The sequence below is a fragment of the Oncorhynchus mykiss genome, chromosome 23, assembly GCF_057628025.1.
Source record: "Oncorhynchus mykiss isolate SJ-2025 chromosome 23, ASM5762802v1, whole genome shotgun sequence".
Taxonomy (NCBI): Eukaryota; Metazoa; Chordata; class Actinopteri; order Salmoniformes; family Salmonidae; genus Oncorhynchus; species Oncorhynchus mykiss.
The window spans coordinates 56,353,981-56,375,882 of record NC_143044.1 but is presented as its reverse complement, the minus strand read 5'-3'; the positions used below and the strand labels follow the sequence as shown (position 1 = coordinate 56,375,882).

The window sequence follows — 21,902 nt, the reverse complement described above, 5'->3', positions numbered from 1 at the left end:
GGATGACCAGGGATGTTCTCTGTTTAGTGAGTCCTCCAGATCAGAGGCAGTAGGGATGACCAGGGATGTTCTCTGTTTAGTGAGTCCACCAGATCAGAGGCAGTAGGGATGACCAGGGATGTTCTCTGTTTAGTGAGTCCTCCAGATCAGAGGCTGTATGGATGACCAGGGATGTTCTCTGTTTAGTGAGTCCTCCAGATCAGAGGCAGTATGGATGACCAGGGATGTTCTCTGTTTAGTGAGTCCTCCAGATCAGAGGCTGTAGGGATGACCAGGGATGTTCTCTGTTTAGTGAGTCCACCAGATCAGAGGCAGTAGGGATGACCAGGGATGTTCTCTGTTTAGTGAGTCCTCCAGATCAGAGGCTGTATGGATGACCAGGGATGTTCTCTGTTTAGTGAGTCCTCCAGATCAGAGGCAGTATGGATGACCAGGGATGTTCTCTGTTTAGTGAGTCCTCCAGATCAGAGGCTGTAGGGATGACCAGGGATGTTCTCTGTTTAGTGAGTCCTCCAGATCAGAGGCTGTATGGATGACCAGGGATGTTCTCTGTTTAGTGTGTCCTCCAGATCAGAGGCAGTATGGATGACCGGGGATGTTCTCTGTTCAGTGAGTCCTCCAGATCAGAGGCAGTAGGGATGACCAGGGATGTTCTCTGTTTAGTGAGCCCACCAGATCAGAGGCAGTAGGGACGACCAGGGATGTTCTCTGTTTAGTGAGTCCTCCAGATCAGAGGCAGTAGGGATGACCAGGGATGTTGTCTGTTTAGTGAGCCCACCAGATCAGAGGCAGTATGGATGACCAGGGATGTTCTCTGTTTAGTGAGTCCTCCAGATCAGAGGCTGTATGGATGACCAGGGATGTTCTCTGTTTAGTGAGTCCTCCAGATCAGAGGCAGTATGGATGACCAGGGATGTTCTCTGTTTAGTGAGTCCTCCAGATCAGAGGCTGTATGGATGACCAGGGATGTTCTCTGTTTAGTGTGTCCTCCAGATCAGAGGCAGTATGGATGACCGGGGATGTTCTCTGTTCAGTGAGTCCTCCAGATCAGAGGCAGTAGGGATGACCAGGGATGTTCTCTGTTTAGTGAGCCCACCAGATCAGAGGCAGTAGGGACGACCAGGGATGTTCTCTGTTTAGTGAGTCCTCCAGATCAGAGGCAGTAGGGATGACCAGGGATGTTGTCTGTTTAGTGAGCCCACCAGATCAGAGGCAGTATGGATGACCAGGGATGTTCTCTGTTTAGTGAGTCCTCCAGATCAGAGGCAGTAGGGATGACCAGGGATGTTCTCTGTTTAGTGAGTCCTCCAGATCAGATTCAGTAGGGACGACCAGGGATGTTCTCTGTTTAGTGAGTCCTCCAGATCAGAGGCAGTAGGGATGACCAGGGATGTTCTCTGTTTAGTGAGTCCTCCAGATCAGAGGCAGTAGGGATGACCAGGGATGTTCTCTGTTTAGTGAGTCCTCCAGATCAGAGGCAGTAGGGACGACCAGGGATGTTCTCTGTTTAGTGAGTCCTCCAGATCAGAGACAGTAGGGATGACCAGGGATGTTCTCTGTTTAGTGAGTCCTCCAGATCAGAGACAGTAGAGATGACCAGGGATGTTCTCTGTTTAGTGAGCCCACCAGATCAGAGGCAGTAGGGATGACCAGGGATGTTCTCTGTTTAGTGAGTCCTCCAGATCAGAGGCAGTAGGGATGACCAGGGAGGTTCTCTGTTTAGTGAGTCCTCCAGATCAGAGGCAGTAGGGACGACCAGGGATGTTCTCTGTTTAGTGAGTCCTCCAGATAAGAGGCTGTAGGGATGACCAGGGATGTTCTCTGTTTAGTGAGTCTTCCAGATCAGAGGCAGTAGGGATGACCAGGGATGTTCTCTGTTTAGTGAGTCCTCCAGATCAGAGGCAGTAGGGATGACCAGGGATGTTCTCTGTTTAGTGAGTCCTCCAGATCAGAGGCAGTAGAGAGGACCAGTTCTCTTCAATTTCGGGAATTAGACCATTTTCCTATCCTGCTAAGCATTCAAAATGTAACGAGTACTTTTGGGTGTCAGGGGAAAATGTATAGAGTAGAAAGTACAGAATTTTCTTTAGGAATTTAGTGAAGTAAAAGTAGTAAAAAATATGAATAGTAAAGTACAGATACCCTAAAAAACTACTTAAGTAGTACTTTACACCACTGGATAATGTCAATCTTCCACAGTAGCTGGTGGATATCAAAACAACACAACAGACCACACTCTGGGGCCCTTCCCAAACGGCACCCTATTCCCTACGTAGTGCACTACTTTTGACCAGGGCCCCCCCCCTATAGGGAATAGGGTGTCGTTTGGGACACTACCTCACCTCTGTGTAACGCTATGAGGCAGAAGTACATCAGGCCTCATTGGGACTGTGCTGCTGCTCGTTCAGCCGAGGAGAAAAGCTACATGTGATTTAGCTGGCTGGCCCGTTGCTGCTGTACGATCTGCTTGATTAAGGTCAGTTCAATATGACTGTGTACTGCAGATACATTACACTTCCCAATCTGCAAATTAACGAGTTTGTCCTACGAACACACACGCACACACAAAACACACACACACACACACACACTCTATAAACACAGCTGTTGGACACGCAGGGTCAACACATCATGTCCTTGTCATCTCGTTAAGCATCTCAAATGGCCCTGTATTCCCTATATAGTGCACTACTGTTGACCAACAGTAAATACTGAGGCCAGGCAGAGTCTGAACACACACACACGTATACCAACAAGCACACACACCCCTCCATAACTCACAGTAGGGATCCAGATGCCAGGGTATTGAGAGGGTACTAAGAGTAGTCTGGATACTAGTACATGATAAGAATGATTGTCAAACCTTCTAGTGACATTAGAACAGGGTCAAAACAACGAGGGGGGGGGGGGGGGGTGTTACCATTTCACATTTCTCTGGGCAAGAGAGTTACTGCTGCAAGATCCCATCTGTCCCTTTACTGCTGCTGTTTCCACATAGAATATACTGTATGTCCTAAAGGCCAGCAGAACCCTCCCCAGTGTCCTAAAGGCCAGCAGAAACCCCCCAGTGTCCTAAAGGCCAGCAGAAACCACCCAGTGTCCTAAAGGCCAGCAGAAACTCCCCAGTGTCCTGAAGGCCAGCAGAAACACCCCAGTGTCCTAAAGGCCAGCAGAAACTCCCCAGTGTCCTGAAGGCCAGCAGAAACTCCCCAGTGTCCTGAAGGCCAGCAGAAACCTCCCACTGTCCTAAAGGCCAGCAGAAACCCCCCCCCCCCCCCCAGTGTCCTAAAGGCCAGCAGAAACCCCCCAGTGTCCTAAAGGCCAGCAGAACCCCCCCAGTGTCCTAAAGGCCAGCAGAAACTCCCCAGTGTCCTGAAGGCCAGCAGAAACACCCCAGTGTCCTAAAGGCCAACAGAAACACCCCAGTGTCCTAAAGGCCAGCAGAAACACCCCAGTGTCCTAAAGGCCAGCAGAAACTCCCCAGTGTCCTGAAGGCCAGCAGAAACTCCCCAGTGTCCTGAAGGCCAGCAGAACCCCCAGTGTCCTACAGGCCAGCAGAAACCTCCCACTGCCCTAAAGGCCAGCAGAACCCCCCCCCCCCCCCCCAGTGTCCTAAAGGCCAGCAGAACCCCCCCCCAGTGTCCTAAAGGCCAGCAGAACCCCCCCCCCCTAGTGTCCTAAAGGCCAGCAGAAACCCCCCAGTGTCCTAAAGGCCAGCAGAAACTCCCCAGTGTCCTGAAGGCCAGCAGAAACTCCCCAGTGTCCTGAAGGCCAGCAGAACCCCTCAGTGTCCTGAAGACCAGCAGAACCCCCAGTGTCATCCATAAACTGCTGCCTTCGAAGCCATATAACATATCATGTTAACTAGAACTAACGGTGGAACAAAGCCAGGCATGTTGACCCCATTGTTCCATACATACAGTACAGTGCCAGTAACAAGTTTGGACACACCTCCTCATTCAAGGGTTTATTCTTTATTTGTACTATTTTCAACATTGTGGAATAATAGTGAAGACATCAAAACTATGAAATAGCACCTATGGAATCATGTAGTAACCAAAAAAAGCATTTAAACAAATCAATATATTTTAGATTCTTCGAAGTAGCCACACACATGTTATTTAATAGTTTTGATGTAAAGAATAAACCCTTGAATGAGTAGGTGTGTCCAAACGTTTGACTGGTACCGTCTACCCCGTGTCCCAAATAACACCCTATTCCCTATGTCAGTGTTTCCCAAATCCGGTTCCCCAGTACTCCCATCCCCAATACACCCCCCCTCCGGGCCTGGACAAGCAAACCTGATTTAACATTTCAACTATTCATTGACAAGTTGAATTAGGTGTTCTTTTGTTCGGAGCTACAACAAAAACGTATGCTGTTGGGAGTACTGGAGTAGTGGGTTTCTGTTGGCCCTATGTAGTGCAGACAGCCGTATGGGTCCTGGTCAAACGTAGGACACTACATAGGGAATAGGGAGCCATTTGGGATGCAGACACATGAGTCTATAAGGGAAGGGTGCGACCTACATTAACCATGGCCAGGTGTTCAGAGCAGCTGAGCCATAAATAATTCACTACGATGATACAATGGAGTCCTGAGGACACACACTGTCAAATGGCATTTAGTCTTTTAGCTGTTTCAGTTGTTTCAGCTAAACACCCACACACACACACATACAGACATAGGTACAGAAACACACACACAAACATAGGTACAGAAACACACACACACAGGTACACTAACACACACGCAGACACACACCAACACTGACAGACACACCCAACCATGCAAACCCTCCTGAGTCTGTGGCTGGATATAAAGGCTGTTACAACAGGATAGAATCATCACTTTGACTAACTCAGTTATCCTCCAACGGTACTGTGTGTGTGTGTGTGTGTGTGTGTGTGTGTGTGTGTGTGTGTGTGTGTGTGTGTGTGTGTGTGTGTGTGTGTGTGTGTGAGAACAACAGAGTGTCCCTTAGCTTGTCGATGTTAAGATGTCACTGTACCAGGTGTACAGCAGCTGTTTACACATTCACCCCTGGTCTCGTGACATTGTGGGATTTTAGCCCTGTGTCTGTGTCGGGTAGCAACAGAGGTCATTACAGATAGACAGGTAAGGCACGGACACGCCGTAGCGTTTGACGGCTGATAGGACTCAGCATCTCTGAACAGAGTGACGGACGTCATTTGCAAACCGAGTTAAAAAAACTATTCTACATGATGAAACGTGTGACAACGTCAGCAGTCAATGACATCACCTGTGGGAGGTCCTAAAACACACCACGCCGAACGAACGGAGAACGAACGGCAGGCGAACAATAGACTGTCACTCAGTGTGATGCGTTTTCTCCTGTACATAGACAGATAATTACACAGACAGATAATTACATAGACAGATAATTACACAGACAGATAATTACATAGACAGATAATTACATAGATAGATAATTACATAGATAGATAATTACATAGACAGATAATTACAGAGACAGATAATTACACAGACAGATAATTACATAGACAGAAGATAATAACATAGACAGATAATTACACAGACAGATAATTACATAGACAGAAGATAATTACATAGACAGATAATTACATAGATAGATAATTACATAGACAGATAATTACATAGACAGAAGATAATTACATAGACAGAAGATAATTACATAGACAGAAGATATTTACATAGACAGATGATAATTACATAGACAGAAGATAATTACATAGACAGAAGATAATTACATAGACAGAATATATTTACATAGACAGATAATTACATAGACAGAAGATAATTAGATAGACAGATAATTACATAGACAGAAGATAATTACATAGACAGAAGATAATTACATAGACAGATAATTACATAGACAGAAGATAATTACATAGACAGATAATTACATAGACAGAAGATAATTACATAGACAGAAGATAATTACATAGACAGATAATTACATAGACAGATAATTACATAGACAGAAGATAATTACATGGACAGAAGATAATTACATAGACAGATAATTACATAGACAGAAGATAATTACATAGACAGAAGATAATTACAGACAGATAATACATAGACAGAAGATAATTAGATAGACAGAAGATAATTAGATAGACAGAAGATAATTACATAGACAGAAGATAATTACATAGACAGAATATATTTACATAGACAGATGATAATTACATAGACAGAAGATAATTACATAGACAGATAATTACATAGACAGATAATTACATAGACAGAAGATAATTACATAGACAGAAGATAATTACATAGACAGAAGATAATTACATACATAGATAATTACATGGACAGAAGATAATTACATAGACAGATAATTACATAGACAGAAGATAATTACATAGACAGATAATTAGATAGACAGAAGATAATTAGATAGACAGAAGATAATTAGATAGACAGAAGATAATTAGATAGACAGAAGATAATTAGACAGATATAAGGGTCAATCCATAAGATGTAGCCTGATAATCACCTGACTCAAAGTCAACGTTTCTTTGTTTAATAAAATAAGAGTGAAATGGATCTTCTAACCGTGTAGTAACACTGTACATTCCACTAGTAACAACATATTGTTCTATTTTCCAGAGAAGAACAGTCCAGTCTAATTTCCCCTTGTCCTGCTAGTGTAATGCTCTTGGTCTCTGAGAGAGGAAGATCTTTAGTGAATCTATATCCTGTACTAAGTCCATCAATTCCCATTAAAAAGTCATAATCAGTGCATTTCCAGGTCACTTTGTTCATTAGAGAAGAGCAGTATTGATTCAGTCCTGTCCTGGGCGTCCCACCACTCAACACATAGTCTATGTCCCAAATAGTATATTCACTAGATGGTGCACTACTTTTGACCAGGGCCCATAGGGAATAGGGTACTATATATGGAATAGGGTGCTATATATAAGGAATAGGGTACTATATAGGGAATAGGGTGCTATATATAAGGAATAGGGTACTATATAGGGAATAGGGTACTATATAGGGAATAGGGTACTATATAGGGAATAGGGTGCTATATATAAGGAATAGTGTGCTATATAGGGAATAGGGTGCTATATAGGGAATAGGGTGCTATATAGGGAATAGGGTACTATATAGGGAATAGGGTGCTATATATAAGGAATAGTGTGCTATATAGGGAATAGGGTGCTATTTATAAGGAATAGGGTGTTATATAGGGAATAGGGTACTATATAGGGAATAGGGTGCTATAAAGGGAATAGGTACTATATAGGGAATAGGGTGCTATTTATAAGGAATAGGGTGTTATATAGGGAATAGGGTACTATATAGGGAATAGGGTACTATATAGGGCATCATGGTCTATTATCATGTCTCCTGAAAGACAGGAGAGATGCATCATGGTCTATTATCATGTCTCCTGAAAGACAGGAGAGCTTCAACAGGGCAGCAGAGAAGAGCCAACTTCCAGGCAGATGTCATGATAAATAATGCATTAGAGATGGGGCTGAATGGAGACCTTGGAAAGACTAATTATTCAGCTGGACATTTAAGACTCCACTCGCAACAAAATAGCCCAGTCTCCAAAAATATATTCTGCTGAATTCATCCAGGCAGGCAGGCAGGCAGGCAGGCAGGCAGGCAGGCAGGCAGGCAGGCAGGCAGGCAGTTAGTCAGTCAGTTAGTCAGTTAGTCAGGCAGGCAGGCAGTCAGTCAGTCAGTCAGTTAGTCAGTTAGTCAGGCAGGCAGGCAGTCAGTCAGTCAGTCAGTTAGTCAGTTAGTCAGGCAGGCAGGCAGTCAGTCAGTCAGTTAGTCAGGGAGTCAGGCAGGCAGGCAGGCAGGCAGGCAGGCAGGCAGCCAGTTAGTCAGTCAGTCAGTTAGTCAGTTGGTCAGTTAGTCAGTTAGTCAGTCAGTCAGTCAGTCAGTTAGTCAGTTAGTCAGGCAGGCAGGCAGTCAGTCAGTCAGTTAGTCAGGGAGTCAGGCAGGCAGGTAGGCAGGCAGGCAGGCAGTCAGTCAGTCAGTTAGTCAGGTAGGCAGGCAGTCAGGCAGTCAGTCAGTCAGTTAGTCAGGGAGTCAGGCAGGCAGGCAGGCAGCCAGTTAGTCAGTCAGTCAGTTAGTCAGTTGGTCAGTTAGTCAGTTAGTCAGTCAGTCAGTCAGTCAGTTAGTCAGTTAGTCAGGCAGGCAGGCAGTCAGTCAGTCAGTTAGTCAGGGAGTCAGTCAGTCAGTTAGTCAGTTAGTCAGTCAGTCAGTCAGTCAGGCAGGCAGGCAGGCAGGCAGCCAGTCAGTCAGTTAGTCAGTTAGTCAGTCAGGCAGGCAGGCAGGCAGGCAGTCAGTCAATCAGTCAGTCAATCAGTCAGGCAGCCAGTCAGTCAGTTAGTCAGGGAGTCAGTCAGTCAGTCAGTTAGTCAGGCAGTCAGTCAGTCAGTTAGTTAGTCAATCAGTCAGTCAGTTAGTCAGGCAGGCAGGCAGTCAGTCAGTTAGTCAGTTAGCCATTCAGTCAGTCAGTCAGGCAGGCGGGCAGGCAGGCAGGCAGTTAGGCAGGCAGTCAGTCAGTCCACATAATCCCCATACAGGAGCCTCTCACACAGCCTCCTCTACTAAACATATTGAGGTACAGTATATATCACAACTATTAACCATTCACACAGCCTCCTCTACTAAACATATTGAGGTACAGTATATATCACAACTATTAACCATTCACACAGCCTCCTCTACTAAACATATTGAGGTACAGTATATATCACAACTATTAACCATTCACACAGCCTCCTCTACTAAACATATTGAGGTACAGTATATATCACAACTATTAACCATTCACACAGCCTCCTCTACTCAACATATAAATAGTTGGAACATTTGTAAAATAATAAACCTCTAGGCTGAGGAGCATGTCTACAGGTATAATAAGGTGGGCTGAGGAGCATGTCTATATGTATAATAAGGTGGGCTGAGGAGCATGTCTACAGGTATAATAAGGTGGGCTGAGGAGCATGTCTACAGGTATAATAAGGTGGGCTGAGGAGCATGTCTATAGGTATAATAAGGTGGGCTGAGGAGCATGTCTATAGTTATAATAAGGTGGGCTGAGGAGCATGTCTATAGGTATAATAAGGTGGGCTGAGGAGCATGTCTACAGGTATAATAAGGTGGGCTGAGGAGCATGTCTATAGGTATAATAAGGTGGGCTGAGGAGCATGTCTATAGGTATAATAAGGTGGGCTGAGGAGCATGTCTATAGTTATAATAAGGTGGGCTGAGGAGCATGTCTATAGTTATAATAAGGTAGGCTGAGGAGCATGTCTATAGTTATAATAAGGTGGGTTGAGGAGCATGTCTACAGGTATAATAAGGTGGGCTGAGGAGCATGTCTATAGGTATAATAAGGTGGGCTGAGGAGCATGTCTATAGTTATAATAAGGTGGGCTGAGGAGCATGTCTATAGTTATAATAAGGTGGGCTGAGGAGCATGTCTATAGGTATAATAAGGTGGGCTGAGGAGCATGTCTATAGTTATAATAAGGTGGGCTGAGGAGCATGTCTATAGGTATAATAAGGTGGGCTGAGGAGCATGTCTATAGTTATAATAAGGTGGGCTGAGGAGCATGTCTACAGGTATAATAAGGTGGGCAGAGGAGCATGTCTATAGTTATAATAAGGTAGGCTGAGGAGCATGTCTACAGGTATAATAAGGTGGGCTGAGGAGCATGTCTATAGGTATAATAAGGTAGGCTGAGGAGCATGTCTACATGCCCCTCCCCCCTCTCTCTCTCCCATTACTCCCCCCTCTCATTACTCTCCCTCTCTCTCACCTCTCTTTCCCTCTCTCTCTCTCCCCTCTCTCTCTACCTCCCCCCTCTCTCTCTCCCATTACTCCCCCCTCTCATTACTCTCCCTCTCTCTCACCTCTCTTTCCCTCTCTCTCTCTCCCCTCTCTCTCTACCCCCCCCCCTCTCTCTCTCCCATTACTCCCCCCTCTCATTACTCTCCCTCACCTCTCTTTCCCTCTCTCTCTCTCCCCTCTCTCTCTACCCCCCCCCTCTCTCTCCCATTACTACCCCCTCTCATTACTCTCCCTCTCTCTCACCTCTCTTTCCCTCTCTCTCTCTCCCCTCTCTCTACCCCCCCACTCTCTCCTCTAAATCTAACAGTTACATAACTAAATGATGCCACTGCAGGTGCCAATTTACCCATAACCCATACTACCATAACCCATTCTACCATAACCCATACTACCATAACCCATTCTACCATAACCCATTCTACCATAACCCATACTACCATAACCCATTCTACCATAACCCATTCTACCATAACCCATTCTACCATAACCCATACTACCATAACCCATTCTACCATAACCCATTCTACCCATAACCCATTCTACCATAACCCATTCTACCATAACCCATTCTATCCATAACCCATTCTATCCATAACCCATTCTATCCATAACCCATTCTACCATAACCCATTCTACCATAACCCATACTACCATAACCCATTCTACCATAACCCATTCTACCCATAACCCATTCTACCATAACCCATTCTACCCATAACCCATTCTACCATAACCCATTCTACCATAACCCATTCTACCCATAACCCATTCTACCATAACCCATTCTACCCATAACCCATTCTACCATAACCCATTCTACCATAACCCATTCTACCCATAACCCATACTACCATAACCCATTCTACCATAACCCATTCTACCATAACCCATTCTACCCAAAACCCATACTACCATAACCCATTCTACCATAACCCATTCTACCATAACCCATTCTACCCAAAACCCATACTACCCATAACCCATACTACCATAACCCATACTACCATAACCCATTCTACCCATAACCCATACTACCATAACCCATTCTACCCATAACCCATTCTACCCATAACCCATACTACCATAACCCATTCTACCCATAACCCATTCTACACATAACCCATTCTACCATAACCCATTCTACCATAACCCATTCTACCCATAACCCATTCTATCCATAACCCATTCTACCATAACCCATTCTACCATAACCCATTCTACCATAACCCATTCTACCATAACCCATTCTACCCATAACCCATTCAACCCATAACCCATTCTACCCATAACCCATTCTACCATAACCCATTCTACCATAACCCATTCTATCCATAACCCATTCTACCATAACCCATTCTATCCATAACCCATTCTACCCATAACCTATTCAATCCATAACCCATTCTACCATAACCCATTCTATCCATAACCCATTCTACCATAACCCATTCTACCATAACCCATTCTATCCATAACCCATTCTACCCATAACCCATTCTATCCATAACCCATTCTACCCATAACCCATTCTACCCATAACATCCATAACCCATTCTATCCATAACCCATTCTACCCATAACCCATTCTATCCATAACCCATTCTACCCATAACCCATTCTATCCATAACCCATTCTATCCATAACCCATTCTACCCATAACCCATTCGATCCATAACCCATTCTATCCATAACCCATTCTATCCATAACCCATTCTATCCATAACTCATTCTATCCATAACCCATTCTACCCATAACCCATTCTACCCATAACCCATTCGATCCATAACCCATTCTATCCATAACCCATTCTACCATAGCCCATTCTATCCATAACCCATTCTCCAATCTACCCATAACCCACTCTACCCATAACCCATTCTATCCATAACCCATTCTATCCATAACCCATTCTACCATAACCCATTCAATCCATAACCCATTCTACCCATAACCCATTCTACCCATAACCCATTCTATCCATAACCCATTCTACCCATAACCCATTCTCCAATCTACCCATAACCCATTCTACCCATAACCCATTCTATCCATAACCCATTCTATCCATAACCCATTCTCCAATCTACCCATAACCCACTCTACCCATAACCCATTCTATCCATAACCCATTCTACCATAACCCATTCTACCATAACCCATTCTACCATAACCCATTCTATCCATAACCCATTCTATCCATAACCCATTCTATCCATAACCCATTCTACCCATAATCCATTCTATCCATAACCCATTCTATCCATAACCCATTCTACCCATAATCCATTCTATCCATAATCCATTCTATCCATAACCCATTCTCCATTCTCCAATCTACCCATAACCCATTCTACCCATAACCCATTCTACCTATAACCCATTCTACCCATAACCCATTCTATCCATAACCCATTCAATCCATAACCCATTCTAAACATAACCCATTCTACCCATAACCCATTCTATCCATAACCCATTCTATCCATAACCCACTCTACCCATTCCCCATTCTACCATAACCCATTATATTCATAACCTATTCTATCCATAACCCATCCTTTCCTTGCACACCATTTGGTTCTGCACTAGTAATACAAACCAAAGAGAACTGTTAGACAGAGGGGCCATTTAAAGGGGAAGGATGTAGTCATTTCCCCTCATTAAAATGTATCTGTCTCTGTATAACAGGTGCTATCTTCAGCAGCTCTCTGTGCGTGTGTGGCTGTGCAGCTCGCTCTGGGGAGAACTGCTCTGCTCTTTAATGAGCCCCTTCTATGCCAATGCTGAGAGGAAGAGAGGGGGGGGGAGGAAGAAAGGAGGGGTGAGAGGGTCTATTGGTCGTGAACAGCAGAGCATTGTCCCTCAATCCGCCGGGTCCTGTCCTCAGTGACCAGTTCTGGACCCCATATTCATAAAGCATCTTAGAGTAGGAGTGCTGATCTAGGATCAGTTTGGCCTTTTAGATCGTAATGAATATGATTAAATGGAGGGGACGGACCTGGTCCTAGATCAGTACTAAGATCACTTTATGAATACGGGCCCTGGTTGGCTTCTAACTGAGCACAAGATGGGATCTAGTCTAAAGATCACTTTATGAATAAGGGCCCTGGTTGGCTTCTAACTGAGCACAAGATGGGATCTAGTCTAAAGATCACTTAATGAATACGGGCCCTGGTTGGCTTCTAACTGAGCACAAGATGGGATCTAAGCTAAAGATCACTTTATGAATACAGGCCCTGGTTGGCTTCTAACTGAGCACAAGATGGGATCTAGTCTAAAGATCACTTTATGAATTAGGGCCCTGGTTGGCTTCTAACTGAGCACAAGATGGGATCTAGTCTAAAGATCACTTTATGAATTTCGGCCCTGGTTGGCTTCTAACTGAGCACAAGATGGGATCTAGTCTAAAGATCACTTTATGAATATGGGCCCTGGTTGGCTTCTAACTGAACACAAGATGGGATCTAGTCTAAAGATCACTTTATGAATATGGGCCCTGGTTGGCTTCTAACTGAGCACAAGATGGGATCTAGTCTAAAGATCACTTTATGAATATGGGCCCTGGTTGGCTTCTAACTGAGCACAAGATGGGATCTAAGCGATAGAGAAAGCGATGCACCTCATACCTCCAACTAAAGTGGGTCTGTGAAGCAGGAAGAATGTAAGGAAGCAGAAAGACACAATTCTTCAAGCTCTCTGTTTTAACTATTTACAATAACCTTTATTTAACTAGGCAAGTCAGTTAAGAACTAATTCTTATTTATAATGACAGCTTAGGAACAGTGGAATAACTGCCTTGTTCAGGGGCAGAACGACCGATTTTAACCTTGTCAGCTCGGGGATTCGATCTAGCAACCTTTCAGGCTACTGCCCCAACGCTCTAACCACTAGGCTACCTGCCGCCCCAAAAGGTTACAATGACGGCCTACACCAGGCAAACCCGGACGACGCTGGGCCAATTGTGCGCCGCCCTGTGGGACTCCCAATCACAGCCGGATGTGATACAGCCTGGATCCTAAAAGAGGATGTTGACTAGCTTCCAGACTGTCTAGGATATAAATTAATGATGTGCTATAGGAAAAGGAAGCTCAACTCTCTATCCAGTTGCCATCCATCCTCACACACTGCATTCGGTCTCTTGCCGCAGCACTTGAGGAGATGACGGTGTCTGTGTGCACATTCTGACTACAGAGAATGACTTTAAGTGATGTATTTTGCAATATGAGAGCTGCTGTGGTAGCGGTTGAAAAGGTTGACATTCCAAATCCCCACAGAGTCACAGTGTGATAACAAGTTGACGTGTAACATCATCAGCACTCATAATGAGTCCTTAGTAGACCCTGCTGTGTAGGAGACACATAGACACACAGACACACACAGACACAGACACAGACACACACAGACAGATACACAGACAGACAGACAGACAGACAGACAGACAGACAGACAGACAGACAGACACAGACAGACAGATACACAGACAGACAGACAGACACAGAAATACAGATACACAGACAGACAGAGATTGACAGACAGACACAGAAATGCAGATACACAGACAGACACACAGACAGAGATAGACACAGACAGACAGAGTGATTGACAGACAAACACACATACAGACACACACAGACAGACAGAGAGATTGACAGACAGACACAGAAATACAGATACACTGACCGACAGACAGACAGACAGATTCTGTATCTTCCATGCAAGCATCTGTTGGCGTCAATGTTTTCACTTCGGTTCAGAGATAATCTGCTCATTATCTCTTAGTTAGATGATGCATCTCAGTGCAGTCCTCTGTGGCTCAGTTGGTAGAGCACGGTGGCTTTGGTGCTTGGACACCAGGAGAATGAATTCAATTCATGCAGGCACCAATCATTAGAAAATGTATGAAAGCTTTGGAAACTCGGCTTTGGATAAAATTGGTCTCGCCCTGCCATCACAATGCTGCTATGCTGTAGATCAGGGGTTCACAAACAGGGACCCTCTGCACACATCAACAACAGTCACCCACGAAGCATCGTTACCCATCGCTCCACAAAAGCCGTGGCCCTTGCAGAGCAAGGGGAACCACTACTTCACTGTCTCAGAGCAAGTGACGTCACCGATTGAAACGCTATTTAGCGCACACCACCGCTAACTAAGCTAGCCGTTTCACATCCGTTACAGTAGCACCACCGCCAACTAAGCTAGCCGTTTCACATCCGTTACAGTAGCACCACCGCTAACTAAGCTAGCCGTTTCACATCCGTTACAGTAGCACCACCGCTAACTAAGCTAGCCGTTTCACATCCGTTACAGTAGCACCACCGCTAACTAAGCTAGCCGTTTCACATCCGTTACAGTAGCACCACCGCTAACTAAGCTAGCCGTTTCACATCCGTTACAGTAGCACCACCGCTAACTAAGCTAGCCGCTTCACATCCGTTACAGTAGCACCACCGCTAACTAAGCTAGCCGTTTCACATCCGTTACAGTAGCACCACCGCTAACTAAGCTAGCCGCTTCACATCCGTTACAGTAGCACCACCGCTAACTAAGCTAGCCGTTTCACATCCGTTACAGTAGCACCACCGCTAACTAAGCTAGCCGCTTCACATCCGTTACAGTAGCACCACCGCTAACTAAGCTAGCCGTTTCACATGTTTTGTTTTTTTGTTCAAATAATCAAAGATTGATGACGAGTTGGTTATTTGAAACAGCTGTGTTTAAAGACCCTGCTGTAGAACCACGGATTCTAAGTATCCTTCCACTGAGACCAAGGCTGCATCCAATGGCACCCTATTCCAATGGCACCCTATTCCAATGGCACCCTATTCCAATGGCACCCTATTCCAAATGGCACCCTATTCCAAATGGCACCCTATTCCAATAGCACCCTATTCCAAATGGCACCCTATTCCAATGGCACCCTATTCCAATGGCACCCTATTCCAATGGCACCCTATTCCAATGGCACCCTATCCCAAATGGCACCCTATTTCAATGGCACCCTATTCCAATGGCACCCTATTCCAATGGCACCCTATTCCAATGGCACCCTGTTCCAAATGGCACCCTATTCCAATGGCACCCTATTCCAATGGCACCCTGTTCCAATGGCACCCTGTTCCAATGGCACCCTATTCCAATGGCACCCTATTCTAATGGCACCCTATTCCAAATGGCACCCTATTCCAATGGCACCCTATTCCCTTTTTACCAGAGCCGTCAGAAAGGATTCACAGCCCTTTGACTTTTCACACATCTTGTTGTGTCACAGCCTGAATTTAAAATGGATTCCATTGAGATTTTTCCATCACTGACCTACACACAAGGCAAAGAAGGCCACCTATTGGTAGATGGGTAAAACAATTAATAAAAGCAGACATTTAATATCCCTTTGAGCATGATGGTTATTATTTACACTTTGGATGGTGTATCAATACACCCAGTCACTACAAGGATACTGGCGTCCTTCCTAACTCAGTTGCCGGAGAGGAAGGAAACCCCTCAGGGATTTCACCATGAGGTAAATGGTGTCTTTAAAACTGTTACAGAGTTTAATGGCTGTGATAAGAGAAAACTGAGGATGGATAAACAACATTGTAGTTAATCCACAATACACACTAAATGACAGAGTAAAATGAAGGATGCCTGTACAGAATAAAAATATTCCAAAACATGCATCCTGTTTGCAACAAGGCACTAAAGTAATACTGCAACACATGTGGCAAAGCAATACATTTTTTGTCCTGAATACAAAGTGTTCTTTTTGGTGGAAAAACCCAATACGACACATAACTTAGTTCCACTCTCCATATTTTCAAGCATAATGGTGCCTGCATCATGTTATGGGTATCCTTGTAATCGTTAAGAACTGGGGTGTTTTTCAGGATAAAAGAATACACTGAATGGAGCTAAGCACTGGCAAAATCCTAGAGGAAAACCTGGTTTAATCTGCTTTCCACCAGACACTGGGAGACAAATTCACCTTTCATCAGGACAACAAATTAAACACAATGTCAAATCTACACTGGAGTTGCTTACCAAGAAGACAGTGAATGTTCCTCAGTGTCCGAGTTACAGTGTTTACTTAAATATACTTGGAAATATATGGCAAGACCTGAAAACGGTTGTCTAGCAATGATCAACAACCAATTTGACAGAGCTTGAAGAATTTCTAGAAGTATAATGGGCAAATGTTGCACAATCCAGGTGTGGAAAGCTCTTAGAGACTCACCCAGAAAGACTCACAGCTGTATTCGCTGCCAAAGGTGCATCGGTAAAGTTTTGATTCTAGGGTGTGAATAATTATGTAAATGATAGCCTGGTTCCTCTCTAGGTTTCTTCCTAGGTTCTGGCCTTTCTAGAGAGTTCTTCCGAGCCACTGTGCTTCTACATCTGCATTGCTTGCTGTTTGGGGTTTTAGTCTGGGTTTCTGTATAGCACTTTGAGACATCAGCTGATGTAAAAAGGGCTTTATAAATACATTTGATTGATTGATGAGATATTTATGTACTTAATTTGTATTTATTTATCTAAAAACGTGTTTTCACTGTCATTATGGGATATTGTGTGTACATACAGTAGGTGGGTGAGGGAGAAAAACAACAATTCATTTTGAATTCAGGCTGTAAATAAGTCAAGGGGTGTGAATCATTTCTGAAGGCCCTGGATAGGGAAGTATATAGGGAATACGGTTCCATTTGGGACACTCCCTAAGTATCCTTCCCTGGCATTGAGATGAAGCCATGTGTTGTGTTCCTGTCCTTGGCACTGAGGGGGAGTCCTCAGCTCAGTCTCCACCGTACAAACAGTGACGCACACACACACACACACACACACACAGAGACAGACTGACACACACACAGCGAGAGAGACAGACTGACACACACACAGCGAGAGAGACAGACTGACACACACACACAGAGAGAGACAGACTGACACACACACACAGAGAGAGACAGACTGACACACACAGACAGAGAGAGACAGACTGACACACACACAGAGCGAGACAGACTGACACACACAGAGAGAGACAGACTGACACACACACAGCGAGAGAGACAGACTGACACACACAGAGAGAGACTGACTGACACACACACAGAGAGACAGACTGACACACACACAGAGAGACAGACTGACACACACACAGAGAGACAGACTGACACACACAGTCTTTTGCCCACTGTCTGATCTGGTGCCACTGTGCCACACAAGTGGATCCCCTTTTTCCTGGCATGTGATTGGCTGTGTTTGGGAGCGTGACAGGAGAGAATGAATCGAGTCTCTCTAAAATAAATAAACAAACAAACAAAAAATAAACAAATAAATACATACATAAAAAATAAATAAATAAAGAACTAGATAAACAAATAAATAAAACAATAAATAAATAACTAAATAAACAAATAAAACAATAAATAAAGAACTAAATAAACAAATAAATAAACAAAACAATAAATAAACAACTAAATAAACAAACAAATAAATAAACAAATAAATACATACATAAAATAATAAATAAATAAAAAACTAAACAAATAAATAAACAAAACAATAAATAAATAACTAAATAAACAAATACATAAAAAAAACAATAAATAAATCAAGCAGAACTTACAGCTTATAACCAATCGGACAGGGAGTCCAGAGGGTGAGTCATGGCCCGGACAGCGAGTCCACAGGGTGAGTCATGGGCCGGACAGCGAGTCCACAGGGTGAGTCATGGGCCGGACAGCGAGTCCACAGGGTGAGTCATGGGCCGGACAGCAAGTCCACAGGGTGAGTCATGGGCCGGACAGCACGTCCACAGGGTGAGTCATGGGCCGGACAGCGAGTCCACAGGTTGAGTCATGGGCCGGACAGCGAGTCCACAGGGTGAGTCATGGGCCGGACAGCAAGTCCACAGGGTGAGTCATGGGCCGGACAGCGAGTCCACAGGGTGAGTCATGGGCCGGACAGCGAGTCCACAGGGTGAGTCATGGGCCGGACAGCGAGTCCACAGGGTGAGTCATGGGCCGGACAGCGAGTCCACAGGGTGAGTCATGGGCCGGACAGCAAGTCCACAGGGTGAGTCATGGGCCGGACAGCAAGTCCACAGGGTGAGTCATGGGCCGGACAGCGAGTCCACAGGTTGAGTCATGGGCCGGACAGCGAGTCCACAGGGTGAGTCATGGGCCGGACAGCAAGTCCACAGGGTGAGTCATGGGCCGGACAGCGAGTCCACAGGGTGAGTCATGGGCCGGACAGCGAGTCCACAGGGTGAGTCATGGGCCGGACAGCGAGTCCACAGGGTGAGTCATGGGCCGGACAGCGAGTCCACAGGGTGAGTCATGGGCCGGACAGCGAGTCCACAGGGTGAGTCATGGGCCGGACAGCGAGTCCACAGGGTGAGTCATGGGCCGGACAGCGAGTCCACAGGGTGAGTCATGGGCCGGACAGCGAGTCCACAGGGTGAGTCATGGCCCGGACAGAGAGTCCACAGGGTGAGTCATGGGCCGGACAGCGAGTCCACAGGGTGAGTCATGGGCCGGACAGCGAGTCCACAGGGTGAGTCATGGCCCGGACAGCGAGTCCACAGGGTGAGTCATGGGCCGGACAGCGAGTCCACAGGGTGAGTCATGGGCCGGACAGCGAGTCCACAGGGTGAGTCATGGCCCGGACAGAGAGTCCACAGGGTGAGTCATGGGCCGGACAGCGAGTCCACAGGGTGAGTCATGGCCCGGACAGAGAGTCCACAGGGTGAGTCATGGGCCGGACAGCGAGTCCACAGGGTGAGTCATGGGCTGGACAGCGAGTCCACAGGGTGAGTCATGGGCTGGACAGCGAGTCCACAGGGTGAGTCATGGGCCGGACAGCGAGTCCACAGGGTGAGTCATGGCCCGGACAGCGAGTCCACAGGGTGAGTCATGGGCCGGACAGCGAGTCCACAGGGTGAGTCATGGGCCGGACAGCGAGTCCACAGGGTGAGTCAATATCAAAGTTACCCACGTCAGGATTTAATATCAATCAAAGTTACCCACAAACAACTGGTTAAAAGTAGTGCAATATATAGGGAACACACACACACACACACACAGTAAATCGTTTTCCACTTTACAAAGGACGAGCCAGATCAACTATGACACTGGGCATTATATCAAGCACTTTGTATTGCAACCCCACTGTATGACGTGTGTCGGGATCAACAACCTCCCATCTATCAACGGTGCAATAGACGTCGGTGTTGTGTTAACTATAGACTAGTGTATCATTGTCCTTCAGAATAAGCCTATTACGAGAATATCTGTCCAAATGTGTCCGTGGGCATTTTCTACACAACTAATACGTTATTGTGTAGGGCATTGAATAACTGTGTATTGATTTAGACTAGCGCAGAAATGAAGGAGTAGACATTATTTAGGGAAAAAATGAAGTGGGGCTCTATACTACTGTAGCACCAACTCGGTTTATATCGACATGACATTATGTTAGAAATCAATTAAGTCTGGAATAACAAACCTAACATGCTTCTAGAGCCTAACCAAAGCTTGTCTTATACACAGGGCGGGTAGCCTGGGGGGGGGCGGGGTAGCCTGGGGAGGGGGGGACCAGTAACCGAAAGGTTGTGAGATCGAATCCCCGAGCTGACAAGGTACAAATCTGTCGTTCTGCCCCTGAACAAGGCAGTTAACCCACTGTTCATAGGCCGTCATTGTAAATAAGAATTTGTTCTTAACTGACTTGCCTAGTTAAATAAAGGTAAAAATAAATCAAATTAACCGGCGCAGAGGTTTAGACGAACTCAATGTTAGGTATAGCCTACACCTTATGACGAACTAATATATATATATATATATATATATAAAGCAGCAGATTCCACATAATGAAGCGTTGTTATAGTAACTGTATTGTTATAACCTTTAGAATTGTATTCATGAGGTGAATTCGCGTTGTATTCATGTTGCCGTTGCATGTTATTGTTGCCTATCAGTGAGGCGCATTCAAGAGCGGGTCAACTGTGCCGCGCAATTAGCTACATTACCTGTCTGGTTATAAACATATCACCTCCGTTACTGCCTAGGGTTACCATCAGGTTACAACACACCCGGTGGCCTAGTCTATTCGTTCAACCTCACATCATTAGCCTACAGCGTAATATTTTCAATTTCATTCCAAACAAAATAGTATTCATTTAAAATAGCCAACTCACGTCTCTGAAGCGATTCCAGTGTTTGATCTTCCGGCTGTACTGAGAAATGGTTGATAGCCATTGCTTATCTTCCATGAAATTCCCTGCTTTTTCTCCCTCTTTCCCACCTTTCACTTCCACCTGCATCGATGTGCCGAACAGCACGACGGCTGGCAGCAGGAGGCAAACCACATCTCTCATCCCGACCATATTTGTGTTGCTGTTTTAGTAGCCGCTATATCTTATCCTGTCCTCTAAACCAAGGTTTTAACGATGCGAGGTAGCCAGGCAGCCCGACTCGAATAGACTACGCGTTTCTCATAGACGAGTTTACAGCAGTGCGATCAGGGCAGTGCGAGCATGAATATGAGAGAGAGAGAGACGCCAGTGAAATATTATTCTAAACCGTGTTTCTAATTGAATGAGTGAAGCCAGCAATAGCCTAAAATGCATTTGACTCTTCCATTTAGTAGTCTATTATACAACACTGTCATACAATACTGTACTTTGGATGGTTATTTGGTCTTAATTAACAAGTAAAACATGTTTTAAAGTGTTTATCCCTCTTCTTATTGTCCTACTTGTCTTTAGTCTACCAAATAGAAATGGATGAATTATTGAGTCGTGCCAGCACACAGTCACAGAACTGATAGAAATGGATGAATTATTGAGTGTACCAGCACACAGTCACAGTCACAGAACTGATAGAAATGGATGAATTATTGAGTGTACCAGCACACAGTCACAGGACTGATATAAATTTATGAATTATTGAGTCGTACCAGCACACAGAACTGATAGAAATGTATGAATTATTGAGTCGTACCAGCACACAGTCACAGAACTGATAGAAATGGATGAATTATTGAGTGTACCAGCATAAAGT

At 45.0% G+C, this 21,902-nt stretch overlaps 1 protein-coding gene across 1 annotated transcript in view; it reads right to left on the bottom strand.

Annotated features, from left to right (window-relative positions):
* LOC118966076 (testican-2) overlaps positions 1–21,341 on the bottom strand; it is a 113,546-nt gene extending 92,205 nt beyond the window's left edge. The window contains exon 1 of the mRNA XM_090217729.1: positions 21,038–21,341. Coding sequence (XP_090073855.1) covers positions 21,038–21,226 — 189 coding nt within the window. The 5' untranslated portion in view covers positions 21,227–21,341. The remainder of the gene's footprint in view (positions 1–21,037) is intronic.
* Between the last annotated feature and the right edge of the window lie 561 nt (positions 21,342–21,902).